The 21,268-nt window shown below is 35.5% G+C and overlaps 1 protein-coding gene across 3 annotated transcripts in view; it reads right to left on the reverse strand.

Moving 5' to 3' along the window:
• The window catches only part of LRBA (LPS responsive beige-like anchor protein), a 764,782-nt gene that overhangs the window by 587,763 nt on the left and 155,751 nt on the right, over positions 1–21,268 (reverse strand). For all 3 annotated transcript variants that reach the window (XM_054484859.2, XM_054484861.2, XM_054484860.2), the window contains exons 21-26: positions 20,753–20,876; positions 20,243–20,435; positions 4,534–5,595; positions 3,376–3,554; positions 2,062–2,215; positions 1,458–1,638 (exon numbers count right to left, since the gene is read on the reverse strand). In XM_054484859.2, coding sequence (XP_054340834.1) covers positions 1,458–1,638; positions 2,062–2,215; positions 3,376–3,554; positions 4,534–5,595; positions 20,243–20,435; positions 20,753–20,876 — 1,893 coding nt within the window. The remainder of the gene's footprint in view (positions 1–1,457; positions 1,639–2,061; positions 2,216–3,375; positions 3,555–4,533; positions 5,596–20,242; positions 20,436–20,752; positions 20,877–21,268) is intronic.

Below are 21,268 nucleotides of genomic sequence, written 5' to 3' on the forward strand. Positions count from 1 at the left end.
CAAGTTATTTAGATTAGCAGGATATACCATTGATTATTAAATATAAAATACTTGGAATTTTACATTTAAACTAAATACTATTAAACACTTTGAATAGCATTTTGAGTAAAAATTATACTTGTGGAGAAAAGCACAGGTATACATTAGTTTATGTAACAGACATTCTTGCTAAATATGAAAAAATATGTCATTAACTACATTTTCCACTTCCATGTTATATTTTCATAGGTGCTTTATCTCTTCATATGACCATGGCTCCTAATGGTTTGCTTCCATTTCTTGTGCCTTCTCTCCTCACCACTTTCTCTTCACTTAATAATCAAATCATTTAACAAAGTCTCGATATTTACAACTATATAGAAGGAAAATTATGCAAAAAAAAAGTTTTTTTTTGTTTTGTTTTTTGCTTCACCTAAGAAGTCCAGTTAACACTAAAAAGTCATTTCATGTATTTTTACTTTTACTTAGGGAAGAAGTGTTTCCAGGAGAAGAACAGAGATTTCATGATTTTATTAACTGCATTAACAAATTACCACAGCTTTTTTGAATAAAGGCTGTACTTGAATGATGCTAGTTTAGAACGTTGTTATTCAAGTGTGTTTGTAAGAAAAGCAGCATCAACATCACCTGGGACTTGATAGTCAATTTTAGGCCTCACCCTAGACCTCTATAACCCTTTTTTTTGAGACAGAGTCCTGCTCAATTGCCCAGGCTGCAGTGCAGTGGTGCGATCTTGGCTCACTGCAATCTCCAACTTCCGGGTTCAAGCGATTCTGCTGCCTCAGCTTCCCAAGTAGCTGGGATTACAAGTGTGCACCACCACACCTGGTTAATTTTTGTATTTTTAGTAAAGACGGGTTTTTGCCATGTTGGCCAGGCTGGTCTCAAACTCCTGACCTCAGGGGATCCACCCACTTTGGCTCCCAAAGAGCTGGGATTACAGGTGTGAGCCACCGCCCCAGCCTAGACCTATATAATCTAATCTGCATTTTAACAAGATCATCAAATTTATGAATCACCTTGTGTTTTTTAATCACCTTAAGTTTATGTATCTCCTTAAAATTTCAGAAGCACTACTTTAGAGCAAAAAGAGATAGGGGAGTACCTCTAATTCCAGCTACTAGGAAGGAGGAGGAGGCGGGATCACTTGAGCCCAGGATTTTGACACCAGCCTTGGCAACAAAGCAGAACCACCATTTCAGGGAGAAAAAAGAAAAAAAAAAGGATAGGGGAGAGTGGAAACTCCTGACCAAAATCACCTTAGTAAATTTTTCAAAATACATCCTCCTTCTTGCCCATCCAACTTACCAACTACTACTACATATATTAAAAAGTAACCATATGACAAATTAGCTAACATATTTTCTCACCAACAGAAGACGGATAATTTTCAATGTCATCTCTGAATTACTGAAAATTTTTTTTTAGTAAATTCCCAACGGTTTTTAGCACCTCACCTAGTCGGAGACACTGCCGCAAAATTCCTCCAGATGACATACTTTTTTCAGCTTCGATTTCAGTAAAGCCAAGAGAACTTGCAAATATAAGCACATCCACAAGGCTAATTAGCCTCTGCAAAAATGTCACAGAGGCTTCTATTGAAAGGCCTTGAGTAGGTTCAATATTTTCCAGTTCATGCTGTAAAGAATAAAGTTTGACATTTATAAATATATATTCTGGAAAAAAAAATTTTACCAGATATAGTCCTAAAATTTATAAATTGCTAAGAAGTCAGACTTTCAGAAACCTAGTAACACAGAGTGATTTATACTTATTATTTCATCGAAAAAGGGCGGGGGATGAGGAGGAGCAACAGAAACATACAGGTGAAACACCATGAACCATATTCTTCACTAGCTGACTCATACTTAGGGAATCAACATTCTTTTTAGTTCTTTCATTACTAGAACAGTTTCTAAGGTCCTCTCAAGTAAAAGATCCTATTGTTTTTGATTTATAGCACCTATAATGCATAGTAACCACCACATTTAAGTTTTAGTCAATAAAGTTGCATAACACTCATGTTTTCACACCAATTTTATATAGTAATTAAGTCCTTACTGTAGCCGATGTAGCAGCTGAAAGCAATGGCAGTATACCCCCACAAGCCATGACCATATTGTCCATCACTTGAGAGATGAGATGAATTGTGTTGTGTACAAAGACGACATTATCACTGCTATTCACGAAGTCCATAACTGTCTTTGTTGAATGGCTGTCCAAAGATAAACGATGTTTACTGATAAAGCTAAAGAAAGGAAATCACAGTTTGCCTACTTGAGGGGAGGAAAGATAAGAAGGTGCTTTTGCTTCATCTTGAAAACTGAAGGAAGATGATGCAGCAGGCATTTGGAGGGTGTATACTTCTTCAGAAGAAACAGACCATTCCATATCAGTAGTTACTATCCATGCCCTCCTTCAGTGCTGAAACATAAATACTATTCATTTTACACTGGATTTAAAAAGTTGAAGAAAATTATCCTTACTGGGAACAAAACTAAGAAATCATGTGACAAAAATTATGAGGTAAATACTGGTAAATGTGCTATTAAAAATGAATTTTCTTCTGTAATGCCTATAAAATGCTTTTAAACATAACAAGAATCTTACACAAATAAAAACAAATAAATTAGGTCACTTTAAAATCATAAATCATACAATGGAGGATAATTTGAAGTTCACAGATTTTTTTAATGCTAAAAATACATTGGAAATATTGATAATGTTATAAAAATTTTTTTTTTTTTTTTTTTTTTTTTTTTTGAGACAGTGTCTCGCTCTGTCACCCAGGCTGGAGTGCAGTAGCGCGGTCTCGGCTCACTGCAAGCTCCGCCTCCCGGGTTCACACCATTCTCCTGCCTCAGCCTCCCAAGTAGCTGGGACTACAGACGCCCGCCACCACTCCCAGCTAATTTTTTTGTATTTTTAGTAGAAACAGGGTTTCACCGTATTAGCCAGGATGGTCTCGATCTCCTGACCTTATGATCCGCCTGCATCGGCCTCCCAAAGTGCTAGGATTACAGGCTTGAGCAACTACGCCCGGCCTATACCAATTATTTTTTAATACTTCTAGTAATAAACCAACTTGATAAACCTACCTTCTGGTGAATTCCATGCCATAAAATTGCTACAGGAAATCTACTACAGATTTTTTTAAAAGAGAAACCTCTGCTTTTCACATTTTTGTAATCCAGATAAGGATTCCATTCTTATAATGGAGAATAAAAGTTAATTCAGTAAAACCCTGCCATAGAATAATTTCTATTCTACTTTTTAACCAAATGTCTGAAATTAATTACAAAGTGTTTCTATGGATTTCTTTGAAAATAAAGACTAGGTTTATACACATCTTCCATAATAAACATATAGACAAACCTTCTCCACATCTGTATATCTGTTTCTATTGAAAATAATAGATCAGTGAGCAAACGTTGATGCATCTGAGACCAGTTGAACTCAGGAATACGAAACATAGTAGATCTGGAATCCCTCCTTTGTCCATTAACTGCATCTGGTGCTATTCCTTGCCCTGGCTGCTCATGTTGCCTTGATATCTAATACAGAAATTTAAAAAGTAATAAAATAGGTTCAACTTCAGCAGGAGGCTTTAGCAAAGTAAATAATTTAGTAGCTTCTATGCAATTCATCTAACACATTTTTAAGACACTATAAGAACCAAATTAGAGAAAGAAAAATAATCAATGAGTAATAACATTAATATTTTAGTACATGTAAGCAAAGCTATCAAAAGTGCAAAACTACCACAATTTAAAAGTAATTAACTTGGAACCATGTTAAGTATTACCACTATGTAGCATTTTATAAAGGAATCAAGTAACAGTTCTTAGTTTTTAGCCTTAGCCTACAAGGCAGTATTTAGAATCTAAGTGGTATCTGGATTATGAAGTGGCTAGAATGAAGAATAAAAACAGAGATAACATAATGAAGAACCAACCAACAAAAACAAAAAAAAAGGAGGGTGGGATAGAGGATAAGAATTGAATAAAGTGGAAAATGACAACATGCTACCAAGCATTGTCTCATGGGTCACTCTGAGATATGGACAGAGGAGAAGGCTGTGCCTCTAGATTTCACAAAGGCTCCTCTCTCTTAAAGACTTCATAATACAATTTTAAATCACATGCTTGGTAACTAAAATTATACACTGGCAGGTAGGTAGCCCTAGAGTTTGTTGGAAAACTAATGTACTAGGATTGGGTTAGTCAAATAAAAGGTAAAATGCAAGTGTTTCCAATATTTGTTTTATAAACTAAAATTACACCAGTCCTTCAAAGTGGTAACTTTTGGTGATGCTATGGTAAAAATAGTAACAAAAACTGTCATTTAATGAACTCACATTAACTGCCAAACACTGTGCTAACGATCTGAAATACAATCTTCACATTCATTGCATTTATTTAGTTGTGAATAGCATGTGAACCACATTCAAAATAAAATAAAATTTAAGTATATACATTTGCTCTTTTTTAACTCAGTGCAAAAATACTTGAATAAGACAATATATAAAATCACCTCAAGCACATGTCGATGAGGTTGAGGTGCTTCCACATTGGGACTGGCCTTCAACTCCAGCCTCTCAGTATCTGTAGCAACATTGGAAACATCCAACTTCGCAATCTTTTGCTCAGAAGAAGAAGCCTCAGAGACACTACCATGACAATCATTAATTAATTTGGTTTCTCTAGTGAGGTTAGTTGCTTTCTTCCCTTCCTCCAGCATCTGACCAAGGTCTGATTCTACAGCTATTTGGGAAACAGTAGTTTCTGGTGACATAGCTGAAGACCCTGATGCTGTCATAGTCTGAATTCCAGAATCTTTAGAATCTTGAGTTTCAGAATCAGTTTGCTTTTCAGTAACAGGTTTTCCTTCTTGAAATATTAATTTGTGATCATTACCAAACATGTCCAGTTTTTCACTGGCTTCAGATGCAGCTGGAGACAAACTGTTATCTTGGAGCTCTGTGGGTAGATTAGCTTCCTCAGTAGGACTGCCTTCTACTTTCAGTTCCACATAATCATCATCTTCCTCTTCCTCTACTATAGACTTATCCAAGAATTCTGGCATCTCTGAAGTATCCTCTTCTGAAGGAGAACTTATAGAAGCAGTTACTTCACTGACAGTCATTGAATCTTTGCCAGTTGTTATAAAAGAATTAGAGGAAACAGTCACAGCTTCTATTATGTCGGAAGATACTTCTAAATCACCTGCATTCCTTGTCTCATTTGTCAGTGTTTCTTCTAAAGTGCCTTCATCTGGTAACTCCTGATTTTCTTGCTCAGCTTTCATTTCTTCATAAGATGTATTAGTAGTTTGCAGTTCAATATTAGATGCAGATTCTAGTGAACTTGTCTTCTCTGTACTTGAATTTTCATTACCATTTGTGGTGAAATGAGGATAGACAGAAGAATCCTTCGTATCTGGTTGCTGGGATCCTACCGAAACATTAACATCCCTTCTAATGCCAGAGGCTGCTTGAACTGAAGTTGAAGAACACAGCCCTATTTCTTCATCAACTTTTCCTTGCTGTTCTCTAAATATATTGGCAAGGTTTTCTTTGTGTATTTCAAAAGTGACCTAGGTAAAAAATGTACAATCATTTAAAATATGCATGAGAAATGAACACACAATACAAAATATAAAATTAAATAATTTTCAAACATAGTTTATATAATACAATAAAACTTAATTTTCCTATTTTATTTTAGTAGAATGATAAATGTAAGTCAATCACAGAAATCTAAATATTCATTAAAAACTACAGCCAATTTTAATGTTAACAAGTAACACAGCATGAAACCACAAGAAGAACATAATTATTTAGCCTATTATTAAACATGTATAGGAAAAGGATACACTATTCTACTGGCCACCATAACTTGTACCAGAATTTAAGTATGTACCACTGGGAAGTGCTTTATGCACTGGATAACACTTGTTTCAACTGCTATGAATACCAATTTCCCCAGGACGTGTCCGCAGGAGAGATTAAAAATATCAATTAATTATGTTCACCATTACAGTAGCTCTACAGGTATCTATTAAGCTACAAAACCATTATCTCACTAAGCTAATGAATACTAATTCTTTTAGCAATGGGAGAAAAAAGATACAGCCCTTCAACCAAAAGTTAACCATAATTTCCAAAGTTTGAACTGGTCGAAAATAGTCTGAATGTTTCAATTGATCCATCCATACATCCATTCATTCCCTTTATATCTGAGTGACTACTATATATTAGGCACCATAAACATTCCTATATCATGCTTTGCCTTTTACCCAAATGGAAAAAAACTGAAAAAGTAAATTTTTTTTTTAAAGAGAGTGCTGTACTTGTTAATGTCACAAGATTTAGAATTTTTAAAATCTAAGGATTATCTTATAGACACCATCATGTGATTTCCATTGGTGTTTCAATGGTAACCCCCATCACCCCTTGCAACAAAAATGCCAGAAAAACCCATAACACATGCAGAAAGTATAAGCCTAATTATAGTTTATTAATCCCAAAAGTGTTTGTTTCTGTAATCTACATTATTATATAGAGTAAATTGAACATTCATTCAATAAATCTTTATTGAGCCATAGTATAAGAGGATGGTAGGACAATCAAGGAAGAAAAGCTGATTTTTTTATTCACAAAAATCAATAGGCCTTATTGAATCACAAGAGTATACACATAGATGAAAAGCAAACAAAAGTAAAAATGACTCTCAATGCAAAAATTTCCTTCTATCGACATTAACTCGCTTTTACTCATGACATATACAGAACATTCATGCCATGTGATATACCTAAAAATAAAAATGTTCAAGGAATAAATATTTTCCTGTGAATATTTGTATTTTTCCTAATTGTAACTACGTTCTTAATTCTAAAACTTAGAAATCTTTTTACAATATTTCAACAATAAATGCATGTATTCCTCACTAAACAGTAAAATGACATAATCACATTAACAAAATATCAATTTCTTTTACATTCACAATGCCAATATTTTATTTGACATGGGTTCTGTATTTTAATTGACCAATTCCTCATATTTATTCAACAAAAATTTACTGAACATCGGTAGCAGGCCAGGCATTGTGTGATGAACACATTGTTCCTGACTTCATGGAGCTTATATTCTAAAGAAGGTGTCAGAAAATAAACACACGAATATGTAAGATAATGTCAAATAGTAATAAGAGCTTTGAAGGGAGGGAGAAGTACACAGTGAAGAACTGTGATGAAACTCTAGGTGAGAAGGTGTATTTACTAGTGTAACTGCAGTAGGCCTCTCTGTTCCATTTGAACAAAGGCAAGAATAAAAGAGAGAGCAAGCTATGTAAAAAGAAAAGCGTTTCAGGCAGAGAAGAACAAATGCAAAGGCCTTGGAGCTGAAATAAGCTTGGTATGTATGATGAATAACAATAAAGCAATAAACTGAGAACTAAAGAAAATGAGGTCAAAGATGTGGCCACGAGCTAGATTATGATTGTAGAACATTATAGACTGTGTTAAAGACTGTATTTTATTCTGAGAGAGCCATTTGAGAATTAAGAGTGTAGGGAAGACAATCTGATTTCCCTTTTTAAAAGATCAGTGGCTGGGCACGGTGGCTAACACCTGTAATCCCAGCACTTTAGGAGTCCAAGGTGTGCAGATGACCTGAGGTCAGGAGTTTGAGACCAGCCTGGCCAACATGGCGAAACATTGTCTCTACTAAAAATACAAACATTAGCTGGGCGTGGTGGCACACACCTGTAATCCCAGCTACTCAGGAAGCTGAGGCAGGAAAATTGCTTGAACCCAACCCAGGAGGCAGAGGTTGCAGTGAGCCAAAATAGCACCACTGCACTCCACCCTGGGTGACAGAGTGAGACTCCGTCTCCAAAAAAAAAAAAGACTGGTTAGCCTACTTTTTGGAAAACTGACTTTAGAGAGAGCATTTCTGCACCAATAAACAATTATCATTGTCAAAAGAAAGCAAGTTACATATTACCAACCTCACGGTCATTTTGAAAATAGGCCATTTATTTCTACAATAGCCTGTGTTATAGAATGACTTTAGTTTTCAATAATCATTTGCTTTGATTCTATTTATATTAAAGGTTTTTAGAATTTGTATTATACAATGGATCAATAAACATGAGTATATGTAATTTATATGTACGGATTAAGAAACAATTTTTTTTAATTTCACATACCTACCACCCATGTCAAGAAGTAAAACATTACCAGTACCTCACAATTCCCCTATGTGCCCTGCCCAAACTGTACTCCCTATTTCTCCACTACAATCAGAAAAAAATCACTATCCTGGTATTTTTGTTGTTCACTGTTTATAAATAGTTTTACCTGGAGGACAGAGCTTTGGGAGATAATTTTAAAAGATAGTTTTACTATCTATATACTAAACATACCCATTATGTTTAGTTTAAAAAACTAAGTCTAACACAAACCTAGCCAATTATATTTTAAAGAGCAATACTGCCACACCTGAGGCTCCCAAGAAAAGACAAGATACGCAGAATCTGTGAGTTGCAGCACGGCTTCAGCTTATTTGAGAGAATATGTAAAGCCATTTCTGGGAAGTCTTATAGGCAAGTCATTAGGAAATACAGGAAATATAGAGGTCAAGAGAACTGGAGAATCTATCAGAGGTGGTGTGTGCCAGGTAGAGTGTATTGGCATGAAATACTTTATATTTTTCAATTCTAAGCTCACCATGGTGAACCTCTACCCTAAGAAGTAGGTTGAAGCACAGCATGTCTTTGTGGAGTGACGTGAGAATCTTCAAGTGATTCACATTAGACGGGAAAACAGGAATTTAATCAGCACATGATGAAGGCAAGCAAGCTAAGTACAGGTCCACCTCTCCTGAGTGAAACTGCTCCAGTCCAGATGGACTGTCATCTGCCTACTACATAGCTGCTATTGGGATCTCCCTTTCTACAGTCCTGGAGATCCCCTTCATCTCTCTTCTATGTTGTCTCTTGTTTCTTATATTTCATTTCTTTCTTTTTGTATTATTCTCTCCTTTTGTGCAATATCCTGCAGTGCCTTCTTAAGAAAGGATGTATATAAATGTTTTGAGATCTCAAATATCTGAAAAGGTATTTTTTCTCGCTTCATACTTGATTAATAGTCAGAGTATAAAACCACAGATAGAAAAACATTTACCTTCAGAATCTGAAATGCTTTTAAAATTCTAAAGTCATTTGGTTTTTAAATTTGCCCTTAATTTAATTTATCCAATGGTCTAAAAGCTAAATTGCAATTGAACAATTATCAGTATTATCTTTTTGGATGCTGTTTTCCTTAAGATATTTGTGACTTTAAAACTGATAATTTCCAATTAATTGCCAGATATTGTTCTAAATTACCCAGCTAAAAGACTAGTCATTAATCTTCACAATCATTTGATAGCTAATCTATAGCTGTTTGTAATGTTTGGAAAGCACTTCTATAAACTACTAGTTAAAGATATTTGTGAGCTAATGACTATAACATTTCTTTTGCCATTACTTTTCAACTTAATTGGCACTCAAATTTACTAATTAGTAGATAAAAGATAAACACAATACATCCAGATGTTATTATCTTTTTAATCTATATATTAAAACCATATAACCTGTAAAATTTAGACTTTTTAAACTGTTAGGCAATGTTTAGCAACTGACTTTGTTTTTAAGCAAAGGCATCTTTTTCAGTATCTGCTTTCATATGAAAATACCAGCTAAATATGATGTTAACTTCTGATTAAGTTACCAACCTTTGATAAATAAGATATATCTTTAAAAACAGGTGGATCTTCCCATATGTATTATCAATGAGCGTAAGTCAAAATGATTGCCACCACATTCATGAGATCTTTTATAGAGACTCTGATGTACAACAATGGTATAGGTAACAGATATAATGGTAAAATCAAGCATTACTGACATAATTAAGAGCAATTCTAAAGGTTGGTAGTACAATCCCCATTTATAAAGATAGGAAGAACACTGACAAAAGAATGTTGCAGCAAATAACTTCTAATCTTTTCATTTTTAAAACAAAGTCATTTTGATCAATTTTAATCTCTTAAAAACAGTCTAAACAGATGTTTTCATGCAAATCTAGAGTATAAACTGGTACAAATTTTTAGAGGGCAATTTAGCAATATCTACTAAAAACTTTTTAAAACATGTACAGACTCCTTCCTCTGGAAATTCCACTTATAGGAATGTATCCTACAAAATAAGGGTTACAGTATTGAACCAGGCTCATCATTGCTCAATGATAAGGAACAGATAAAGTATGATTATAATATAAATCAATAGATTTTTTAAATCTCTCTTCCGTCAATTTTTCTAAATACAATTTTGGAGAATGCCAGAATATAAAAAGAAAACTTGAATCATTTACACGGTCACCCCTTCCTAGAATTTTAAGTGGTCTAATAACATTCAAATGTTATATCAAAGCTGAATCTTATGCTCTTCTCCATAATGTCATATAATATGCAGGCATTAAAATTCATGTAAGAAGCATATCATTAAATAATACTTTAAAATAGTAAAAATACAATCACATTTTGTTAGCAAATAATTATATGTATGTATAGATTCATGTATAGAAGAGAAGACTAAAAGATCTTGCACCAAAATGTTAATAAGTTATACATAGGTGTTTGGATAATGGGTAATTTTTGTTTTCCGTGTGTATGCATTTCTGCTGGGTTCAAGATTTCCTGTAATGAAAACTTATTATTAGTATTTTAAATTTTTTTAAATAATAAATGCTATTTGGTTTCAAAATGTTAAAGCTAAGAATACTTTTAGCCAGGAACAAAGGTGCATGCCTGCAGTCCCAGCTACTGGAGAGGCTGAAGGGAGAGGATCACTTGAGCCAAGGAGTATGAGGCTGTAGTGTGCTATATATAATGGCACCTGTAAAGAACCACCGCACTCCAGCCTGGGAAGCACAGCAACACTCTGTCTCTCTCTCTTTTTCTTTTTTTTTTTTTTTAAGTGCCATTTAAATTTGGTAAAAACATACACACAAACACTCACCCAGGAATCAGGTATTTTTAAAGAATTATTTAGCAACTAAATAAGGTGTGAAGTGCTGATAATCCATGAAATGCGGACATTTTGTAACTTTTTTATTTTTATAATTTTTGTGAGATATCTCCCTCCATCACCCAGGCTGGAGTGCAGTGGCACAATCTCAGCTCACTGCAGCTTCAGCATCCTGTATTCAAGTGATTTGCATGCCTCCACCCCCAAGTAGCTGGGACCACAGGCATGCACCACCACTCCTGGCTAATTTTTGTATTTTTAGTAGAGACAGAGTTTCACCACGTTGACCAGGCTGGTCTCAAACTCTGGCCTCAAGTGATCCACCTAACTCAGCTTCCCAAAGTGCTGGGAGGCATGAGCCACCATGTCCGGCTAATTTTGTAACTTTTGAAATTTCTTCAAACAAGTCGCTTTTAATCTTATCATTCAGCCACCATAAACACATATACATTTTTGTATATGTCAGTTCATATCTTATGATTTTAAAAATAATTTTAATAAACCAAATAGAGAATTCTTTTTAAAAAATCTTATTTCCACATGCTTTTACCCAATCTAAATAGTAGTTTTTTCTTATGTACAGTGACTGAAATTTATACTTCAGATATTTCATCAGTAAACAGCAAGTAAAATCTTCAGATATTTCAAATAATCCAAGATAATTAAGGACTTTATCCTCAAATTCACTATTTAGGAGGAAATCCAATTCATATTATACTTTTAACTCCAGCATGACTAATCTTTATTCATTTTAAGTCATAAACCCATTCTACCTTACAGCAATATAAGTCTAGACAAAATACAGTATCTAAGGTGTTAGTTTTATTTGTTTAGAAAAGAATGTGTTTAGAAAATTCTCATAATTCAGAATAGTTTAAATGCCTTAATTTAAATTTTAATTAATGAGTAAAAGCATTTTATCATACCAAGTGAAAAAAGTATTACTTAAGCACACAAAAATGTTCAATTTGAAGCCAAAAACAAACAAACAAAAAAAATGAAAACCTAGACAACAAATAAGACAATGAAATCACAAACGTTACTAGGTGCACACTTTAAAACCCTGAGATCAAAGTAACCAACATAGTACAGTTATACTAGAAGAGCCTATTACTGCTTATAAAACCCAGTTCAGCTGCTGGAGGAGAGGCATATAGTGACAAACAGCTTCCCTGCTACAAAGGTGGCAGGAAATCTATCAAACTGGACAATAAAATTGCAATTGAGTTTCTTTGGCTTTTTATAGCAGCAGCATGTATCCTGATGTAACTCTGCAAAAGCTATCCAATTCTGCAACATTAGTTCTTTACACATCAGTTCTTTATCAAGAACCATGTTATAAATTTGTGATATTGAGATTCAAAATGACTGCAAAAAGGAAAAAGCATCACTTTTACACTGTATGTATAAAAGTATTATAAAATCTTCAGAATTGATATTTTTAGAGAAAAGAAAATTTCGTTCCAACAATTCCAGTGGAATTTTTAATAGCTGCTAAAAATTGTTCACCTACTTAGTGAATCACTACAGCTCTATTCTAAGCTTTATTAAATAATGACTTGAAGAGCCTTAGGGTATAAGTTTCTGTCTTATTTTTAAAATAGCTATAAAGATTTAAAATTCCAAAAACTTAACAGCATTCAAATAAATTACTTTGTATAAGCCTCATGAAACAGAAAAGCCTTTTAAAAATGAAGAAAATCCACACGAGGGAATAAAATTAAAAACATGTATGAAACACTAAAATAAAAGGTGAACAAATATAAGAACCAACTCACAACTTTAAACTTTTGTTTCCCTCTCATAAGTAATGTTTTAGCATGTATTTTTAAAAGTATACTTTGACAGCAAAAAGTGATAGGTCTAGTTTTACTAAGATAAAAAGATTCCATGATTAACTTAGCATTATCCCATCTTATAAATGAATACTAAAACTTGAGTCAGTGTGGTTCTTGGTCAAAAGTAGGCACTAGAGGCCTCTCCTTAAAGCAACTATTTTCTTCAGAAAAATTTTAAGATCTGTTTAAAGCCATAAGTCACTGGACTACAGAAACATATAGGCCGGGCACGGTGGCTCACGCCTGTAATCCCAGCACTTTGGGAGGCTGAAGCGGGCGGATCACGAGTCAGGAGATCGAGACCATCCTGGCTAACATGGTGAAACCTCTTCTCTACTAAAAATACAAAAAATTAGCCAGGCGTGGTGGCAGGCGCCTCTAGTCCCAGCTACTCGGGAGGCTGAGGCAGGAGAATGGCGTGAACCCAGGAGGCAGAGCTTGCAGTGAGCCGAGATCGTGCCACGGCACTCCACCCAGGGTGACAGAGCGAGACTCCGTCTCAAAAAAAAAAAGAAACATATAAACTAAACAAAACTATAGTCATGCATCACTTAATCATGAAGATATGTTCTGAGAAATGCATCATTAAGCAATTTCATCATGTGAACACCATAGAGTGTACTTATGCAAAACTAGATTGTATCACCTACTATATACCTAGACTCTATGGTATAGCTTATTGCTCCTAGGCTACAAACCTGTATAGCTTATTACTGTACAGAAGACTGCAGACAACTGTAACACAATATATGTATTTGTGTATCTATTTTTTTTAATGTTTTAATTTTTGTTTTAACAAAAGACTGAGTCTCACTCTGTGACCCAGGCTGGAGTCCAGTGGCACAATCATAGTTCACTGTTACGTTACTTCAAACTCCTGGGCTCAAGTGATCCTCCCACCTCAGCCTCCTGAGTAGCTAGAAATACAGGTGCATGCCACCATCCCAGCTAATGTTGTGTGTGTGTGTGTGTCTGTGTGTAGATTGAGACTCACTCTGTTGCCCAGGCTGGTCTCAAATTCCTGGCCTCAAGCCATCTTTCAGACTTGGCCTTCCAAAATGCTGCTGGGATTAGAGGTGTGAGCCACCATTCCCAGCCCTTATATGTGTGTACGTAAGGTTTAGAAATGTGTATCTAAACAAATATAAACATAGAAAAGGTATAGTAAAAATCCGATATAAAAGATTTAAAATGGTACCTATATAAGGCATTTACCATGAATGGAGCTTATAAAACTAGAAGTTGCCCTGGGTCAATCAGTGAGTAAGTGGTGAGTAAATGTGTAGGTCTAGTACACTACAGAAGACTTTATAAACACTGTAAATATAGGCTACACTAAATTTATTTTTTAAAACTACTTTTCTTTGTTCAATAAGAAATTAACCTTAGCTTACTGTAACATTTTAACTTTATAAACATTTTAATTTTTAAAACTTTTTGACTCTTTTGAAATCAAATTTAGCTTAAAACACAAACACATTGTACAGTTGTAAAAAGATATTTTCTGCCAGGCACAGTGGCTAACACCTGTAATCCCAGCTACTTGAGAGGGTGAGGCATGAGAATTGCTTGAACCTGGGAAGTGGAGGTTGCAGTGAGCCAAGATTACACCACTGCACTCCAGCCTGGGCGACAGAGCAAGACTCTGACTCCAAAAAAAAAAAGAATGGCGATCATTAAAAAGTAAGGAAACAAACAGGTGCTGGAGAGGATGTGGAGAAATAGGAACACTTTTACACTGTTGGTGGGACTGTAAACTAGTTCAACCATTGTGGAAGACAGTGTGGCAATTCCTCAAGGATCTAGAACTAGAAATACCATTTGATCCAGCCATCTCATTACTGGGTATATACCCAAAGGATTATAAATCATGCTGTTATAAAGCACATGCACACGTATGTTTATTGCGGCACTATTCACAATAGCAAACACTTGCAGCCAACCCAAATGTCCATCAATGATAGACTGGATTAAGAAAATGTGGCACATGCGCACCATGGAATACTATGCAGCCATAAAAAAGGATGAGTTCATGTCCTTTGTAGGGACATGGATGAAGCTGGAAACCATCATTCTCAGCAAGCCATCGCAAGGACAGAAAACCAAACACTGCATGTTCTCACTCATAGGTGGGAATTGAACAATGAGAACACATGGACACAGGAAAGGGAACATCACACACCGGGGCCTGTCGTGGGGTGGGGGAAAGGGAAGGGTAGCATTAGGAGATATACCTAATGTAAATGACAAGTTAATGGGTGCAGCACACCAACATGGCACATGTATACATATGTAACAAATCTGCATGTTGTATACATGTACCCTAGAACTTAAAATATAAAAAAAAAAAAAAAAAAAAAAAGGCCAGGTGCAGTCACGCACGCCTGTAATCCTAACACTTTGGGAGGTGGAGGTGAGTGGATCCCCTGAGCTCAGGAGTTCAAGACTAGCCTGGGAAACGTGGTAAAACCCCGTCTCTAGTAAAAATACAAAAAAATTAGCCGAGTGTGGAGGTGCACACCTGTAGTCCCAGCTACTCGCCAGGCTGAGGCAGGAGAATTGCTTGAACCCAGGAGGCGGAGTTTCAGTGAGCCAAGATTGCACCACTGCATTCCAGCCAGGGTGACAGAGCAAGACTCTGTCTCATTTAAAAAAGACACACACACACACACACACATTCTAACCGGGTGTGGTGGCTCATGCCTATAATCCCAGCACTTTCAGAGGCCCAGGCGGGGGGACCACTTGAGTCCAGGAGTTGAAGACCAGCCTGAGCAACACAGTAAGACCTCGTCTCTACAAAAAAAACTAAAAAATTAGCCAGGTGTGGTAGCACTTGTCTGTAGTCCCAGCTACTCAGGAGGCTGAGGTGAGAGGATCACTTGAGCCCAGGAGTTTGAAGTTGCAGTGAGCTATGAGCACACCACTACACTTCACCTGTCTCAAAAAATATTTTTTTTTCCTTTCTCTATATCCTTATTCTAAAAGCCTTTTTCTCTTTTTAAAATTATATACTTTTTTCAAATTTTTTTGTTAGAAACTAAGACACAAGCCAGGCCTGGTGGCTCACCCCTGTAATCCCAGCACTTTGGGAGGCTGAGGCAGGCAGATCACCTGAGGTCAGGAGCTCGAGACCAGCCTGGCCAACATGGCAAAACGCCGTCTCTACTAAAAATACAAAAATTAGCCAGTTGCAGTGGCAGGCAACTGTAATCCCAGCTACTCGGGAGGCTGAGGCATAACAATCATTTGAGCCTGGGAGGCAGAGGTTACAGTGAGCCAAGATTGCGCCACTGCACTCTAGCCTGGGTGACACGGAGACTCTTTTTCCTGAGCTTACACAGCTAATAATTACTATAAATCAGGATTCACACCCTGTCTCCAAAGTCCACATTCTTTCATTACTTACACAAATGGATTTGAAAACTGGATATAAATACTTAGTCATAAATGCTCACAAGCTCAAAACACCTGAGATATCACCTAATGCAACTCCTTTATTTTGTATATAGGGAACTCAGAAAGACTAATCTATTCACCCTAAATACCCTATTATTCTCTAAGATAGCAGTTCTCAAACTTTTTGGTCTCATGAAACTTTATTTATTTATTTATTTATTTTCTTTTTTGAGACAGAGTCTCGCTCTGTCGCAGTGCAACGCAATGCAGTGTGATCTCGGCTCACTACAACCTCCACCTCCTGGGTTCAAGAGATTCTTCTGCCTCACCCTCACAAGTAGCTGGGACTACAGGCACTCGCCACCACACCCAGCTAATTTTTGTATTTTTAGTAGAGACAGGGTTTCACCATGTTGGCCAGGATGAACTCAATCTCTTGGCCTCGTGATCCACCCGCCTCAGCCTCCCAAAGTGCTGGGATTACAGGCGTGAGCCACCGCGCCCAGGCAACACTTTACATTCTTAAAAAGTATTAAGGTCCCCAAAGACTCTTTATCTATGTGGATTATATTTACTACTGCTTATTATATTAGGAATTAAAACTGAGACCTTTTAGAACTATTAACCCGTTTAAAAATAATAAACTCAATATATAATATAAATAACATTTTTTGAAAATGATTATTTTTCAAAACCAAACAATAACAAGAAGAGTGCCATTATTTCATATTTTTGTGAATCTCTTTAAAGACTGGCTTCATAGAAGACAACTGCATTCTCATATTTGCTTTTGCATTCAATCTGTTGCATATATTGGTTTAGCTGATGTATATAAAGAAAATCCACCCTCATATAGATAGGCAGGAGGAAAGGAGGACTGCACAGACCCCATGAAAAGCTCTCGTGGGCCCAAGTTCTTTTTTTTTTTTTTTTTTGAGACAGAGTCTCACTCTGTCACCCAGGCTGGAGTAAAGTGGTGTGATCTTGGCTCAATGCAACCTCTGCCTCCTGGGTTCAGGCAATTCTCCTGCCTCAGTCTCCCAAGTACCTGGGATTACAGGCATGCACCACCATGCCCAGCTAATTTTTGTATTTTTAGCAGAGATGGGGTTTCACCATGTTGGCCAGGCTGGTCCTGAACTCCTGACGTCAAGTGATCCAGCCGCCTCAGCCTGTGATTACATGCATGTGCCATCGTGCCCGGCCTCCCTCCCAAGGTCTTTAGGTTATACTTTTAACAACGATTGCTTTAAAGTTTATACTCCTCCAGCCATCTTTCCTAAGGACTTGAAGAAACTAAGGTGAACTGACATATATCTGTTAGAAAAAGTGAAAAATCTGCTTTATACTGGGCACTTCCCTAACCTAGAATCTCCCCTAGAAATCTCTGAAATCTACTCCAGATGTATATGGGGCACAAAGTCAACCCTATTTGTCTTATAATCTTTTGTAAATGGTAACATAGTATGAGAAAAAAAATCAGTCTAGATTGCAGCAGCCTACTGCAATAGAAATGAGAATATCTGGGCATCAGCACAAACTAAAGTTACAGAAACGATGGCAAACAGTTCCTGTAATGAGCCAAATAGTAAATATTTCAGATTTCAGGGGCCATGTCGTTGATGTAACATGTATGATTATCCTTATAGTGTGAAAGTAGCTATATACAATATATAAAGGAATGGTAGTGGATACATTCTAGTACAATTTTATTTAGATCTGACCCTTAGGCCATGGCTAGCTGAATTCTGTTTTAAACAAAAGTGATCAACCTCAACAATACAGTGACTAAAACGGAGCCATTTTATAAAATCAGATCTCTTTTCTTATTTACAAATGGATTTTACTCCTTGTAAACCCTTGTAGAAGCATACTTTCTTCTCAATGAGGAAAGAGGAGGCACAATGAACAATTTGTAGGAACTTTCAATCAATAATTAAAAGCTATGCAAATACCTAGAAACATGTAATTAGGAAAGGGCAATATATTCTTTTTTTTTTTTAGATGGAGTATCACTTTCTCACCAGGCTAGAGTACAATGGCTCTATCTCTGCTCACTGCAACCTCTGCCTCCCAGGTTCAAGCAATTCTCCTGCCTCAGCCTCCCAAGTAGCTGGGATTACAGGTGCAAGCCACCAAGCCTGGCTAATTTTTGTATTTTTAGTAGAAATGGCGTTTCACCATGTTGGCCAGGCTAGTCTCCAACTTTTGACCTCAGGTGACCCACCCGCCTTGGCCTCCCAAAGTGCTGGGATTACAGGCGTGAGCCACCACACCCGGCCAGAAATGGCAATATATTCTACAGAATGACAAAATATTTTAGAATAATAACTTTGATAGTAAAATGTAACACTTAAAGATATACAACAATTATCATTCTTGGTATTTATTCCTTCTAGTCAATTTTTTATTAAATAAATAGCTATATAATTATACAGTATTCCTTCTGAGTAATGAAAGAGTTCTTAAAATTCAAAAAACATACACCATAAGTGAAACTAATAAATTTTAATGCATTAATTACTTGAAATGTAAATTTTCCTCAGAAGGTACAAACATAAAACTACAAAAATAATTAGATAATCCACATATTGGTAGAAGATATTCATAAACAACATAGCTAGCAAACGATTAAGAATGAGACTACATAAAGAACTCCCACAAAACAACAAGAAAACACAGATCAAGATTATGGTGATGTAGCATTTTAAATTCATCAAAGTGACAAATTTTTAAACTCCAGCCACACCACGTGATTAGGTGATGTGAAGCAATGAGAACTTAAACACTGCTGGTGAGATGTAAACTGATACACTACTTTAGAATATTGTATTGTATTAGAATATGATACTTTGGAAAAGAATTTGCATTATCTTGTAAAGTTCAATATTTTCACCTTATAAGTCAGCAATTCTACTTCTAGGAATATATGCAGAAAATTATTGAACAAGCACAAAATGTATACAAAAATGCTAATTAGTTGGTAAATAAATAGTCATGTCATGCAATACACTACAATTGAGAAAATGAACAAAACTACATGGGTCAATGTGGATGAATCTCAAACAATAATAGGCACAAACAGTAATTAACAAAAAAATGCATTCAGTATGCCGCATTTACCTTAAGTGCAAACATAAAAAATAAAACTCTTTATTGTTTAGAGTTATATACACATAGTAAAGGTATAGAAAAGACAAAAGACAACAGCAAATAAAAGCTAGTGGTGTTGGGGGTCAGGCGAAGAAGGGGAGACAAAGCAATTGTAGAGGGGTAACTCAATTTCATAAACAGTGATCCTTTTTGTACGCTTAGAGTATTTAAAAAAAAATTTAAGCTATACATAAATAACTAAATTTACTTTGGCTTAATTAAAAAAAAAAAAAAAAAAAAAGACTACATTCTTCCAAACCCAGTTTTTAGCTACCTGCAAGATGAGCAAACGGCAAACATCAGCCAGAGCTTTTCTGTTTACTCAACCACCTTACATTGCTAAAACAACTGCTCATCTTTGAATATAGTGCGCCACCTTGTGTTCAAAAGCTTTTAACTCGTATAAAATTCTGAGACCCATGTTTGTAAACACGGCTTCCTCGAAAAAAAAGATTAGGTTGGTGCAAAAGTAACTGCAGTTTTTGCCGCAACTACTTTTTCACCACCCTAGTATAAATTCCTTTATGCTGTGGCAATAGATTTACCATTATAAAGATAAGTATATGTAAAAACATTAGAAAAAATTATTTTGATTCTAAAGAAATTAGAAATGCTTTATATTTATTTCTATTGATAATCTTTTTGAGCTTTCATTTTGCTGTACTTTCAGAAGATAACTTGCCTTTTTTCTTTGATTTTAAGTATCCAAATTTTTTAAATGACTAAAATTCAAAAATTATAGATATTTAAAATGCTACAATACGCTTTCATAAAGAAACTTACCTTTGAATGAGTGATTGATAAAGTGTCTACCCACACACGCCAGCCACCCCACTCATATTTGACTGCATGGTAAAGCAGGATTCTGAATATGGCATATACCATTTCCGTTATCTTTTGCTCATCTGAATTCTTAGGATTAAAATAGCAGAGAGAAAGCATCCATTCTTGCCACACAGAGCATTGTAGCAAGCTCCTGAAAATTATAAGAGGGTACTAAATTACTGAAGAAAAAAAAATCATCTAAAAGAAATCTAAAGGTTTAAAACAAAACAACCCTGCCCCTCCCTCTCCCCCCAAAAAAGAAACACATTTAGTTATACATTAAGAACAATTCAACAATGTGGTACTAAAAATTCTAACTTAACTATGTGGTACATTATTTACATACTCTTAATAAAAAAATAGAAAAATCATTTCACAATATTTTTAAAGCAATTTTTCTTAGATAAAATGGGCTTATACAAAAGTACATTTGAATACTGCAAATAAATGCTTTCTGATTCAGCTTACCTCCTGTTTTCTCTACTGTTATTAAAAAGTTTAATCATGTCAGAAAGAAAGGCTCTGCGAACCTCCATGCTCTCTGGGCACTGGGGAGAATTTCGAAGTAGGGTCGCAATTACTTTTAGTATCTCTGTAAGACAGTTTATAAATAAGTAAAAACCAAACTCAACAAAAAACTCATGATAGAAGGTCATCGATCTATTACAATTTCTTTAGTTTCCCTAACACAAATGTCTACCAAAAACATCCTCTTCTGTTATTAAAAAAATCACCTATGGAAAGAAATGACAATACATTCATTAGAAAGCATTTATAAATATGAAAGGAAATTTCTTTCATGATTCAAATGTGCAAAAATAAAGCTGAACTTTAAAAGGTTAAAATAAAACAAGTTAAATTATAAATGAATTAAATGTCAGTGAAACTGCTTACTCTCTCTGAGATATACCAAATAGTAAAGTTGATCTTAAAAACAAGTAGGCCGGGCGAGGTGGCTCACCCCTGTAATTCCAACACTTTGGG

This window comes from Pongo pygmaeus, chromosome 3, assembly GCF_028885625.2.
Source record: "Pongo pygmaeus isolate AG05252 chromosome 3, NHGRI_mPonPyg2-v2.0_pri, whole genome shotgun sequence".
NCBI classification, from domain to species: domain Eukaryota; kingdom Metazoa; phylum Chordata; class Mammalia; order Primates; family Hominidae; genus Pongo; species Pongo pygmaeus.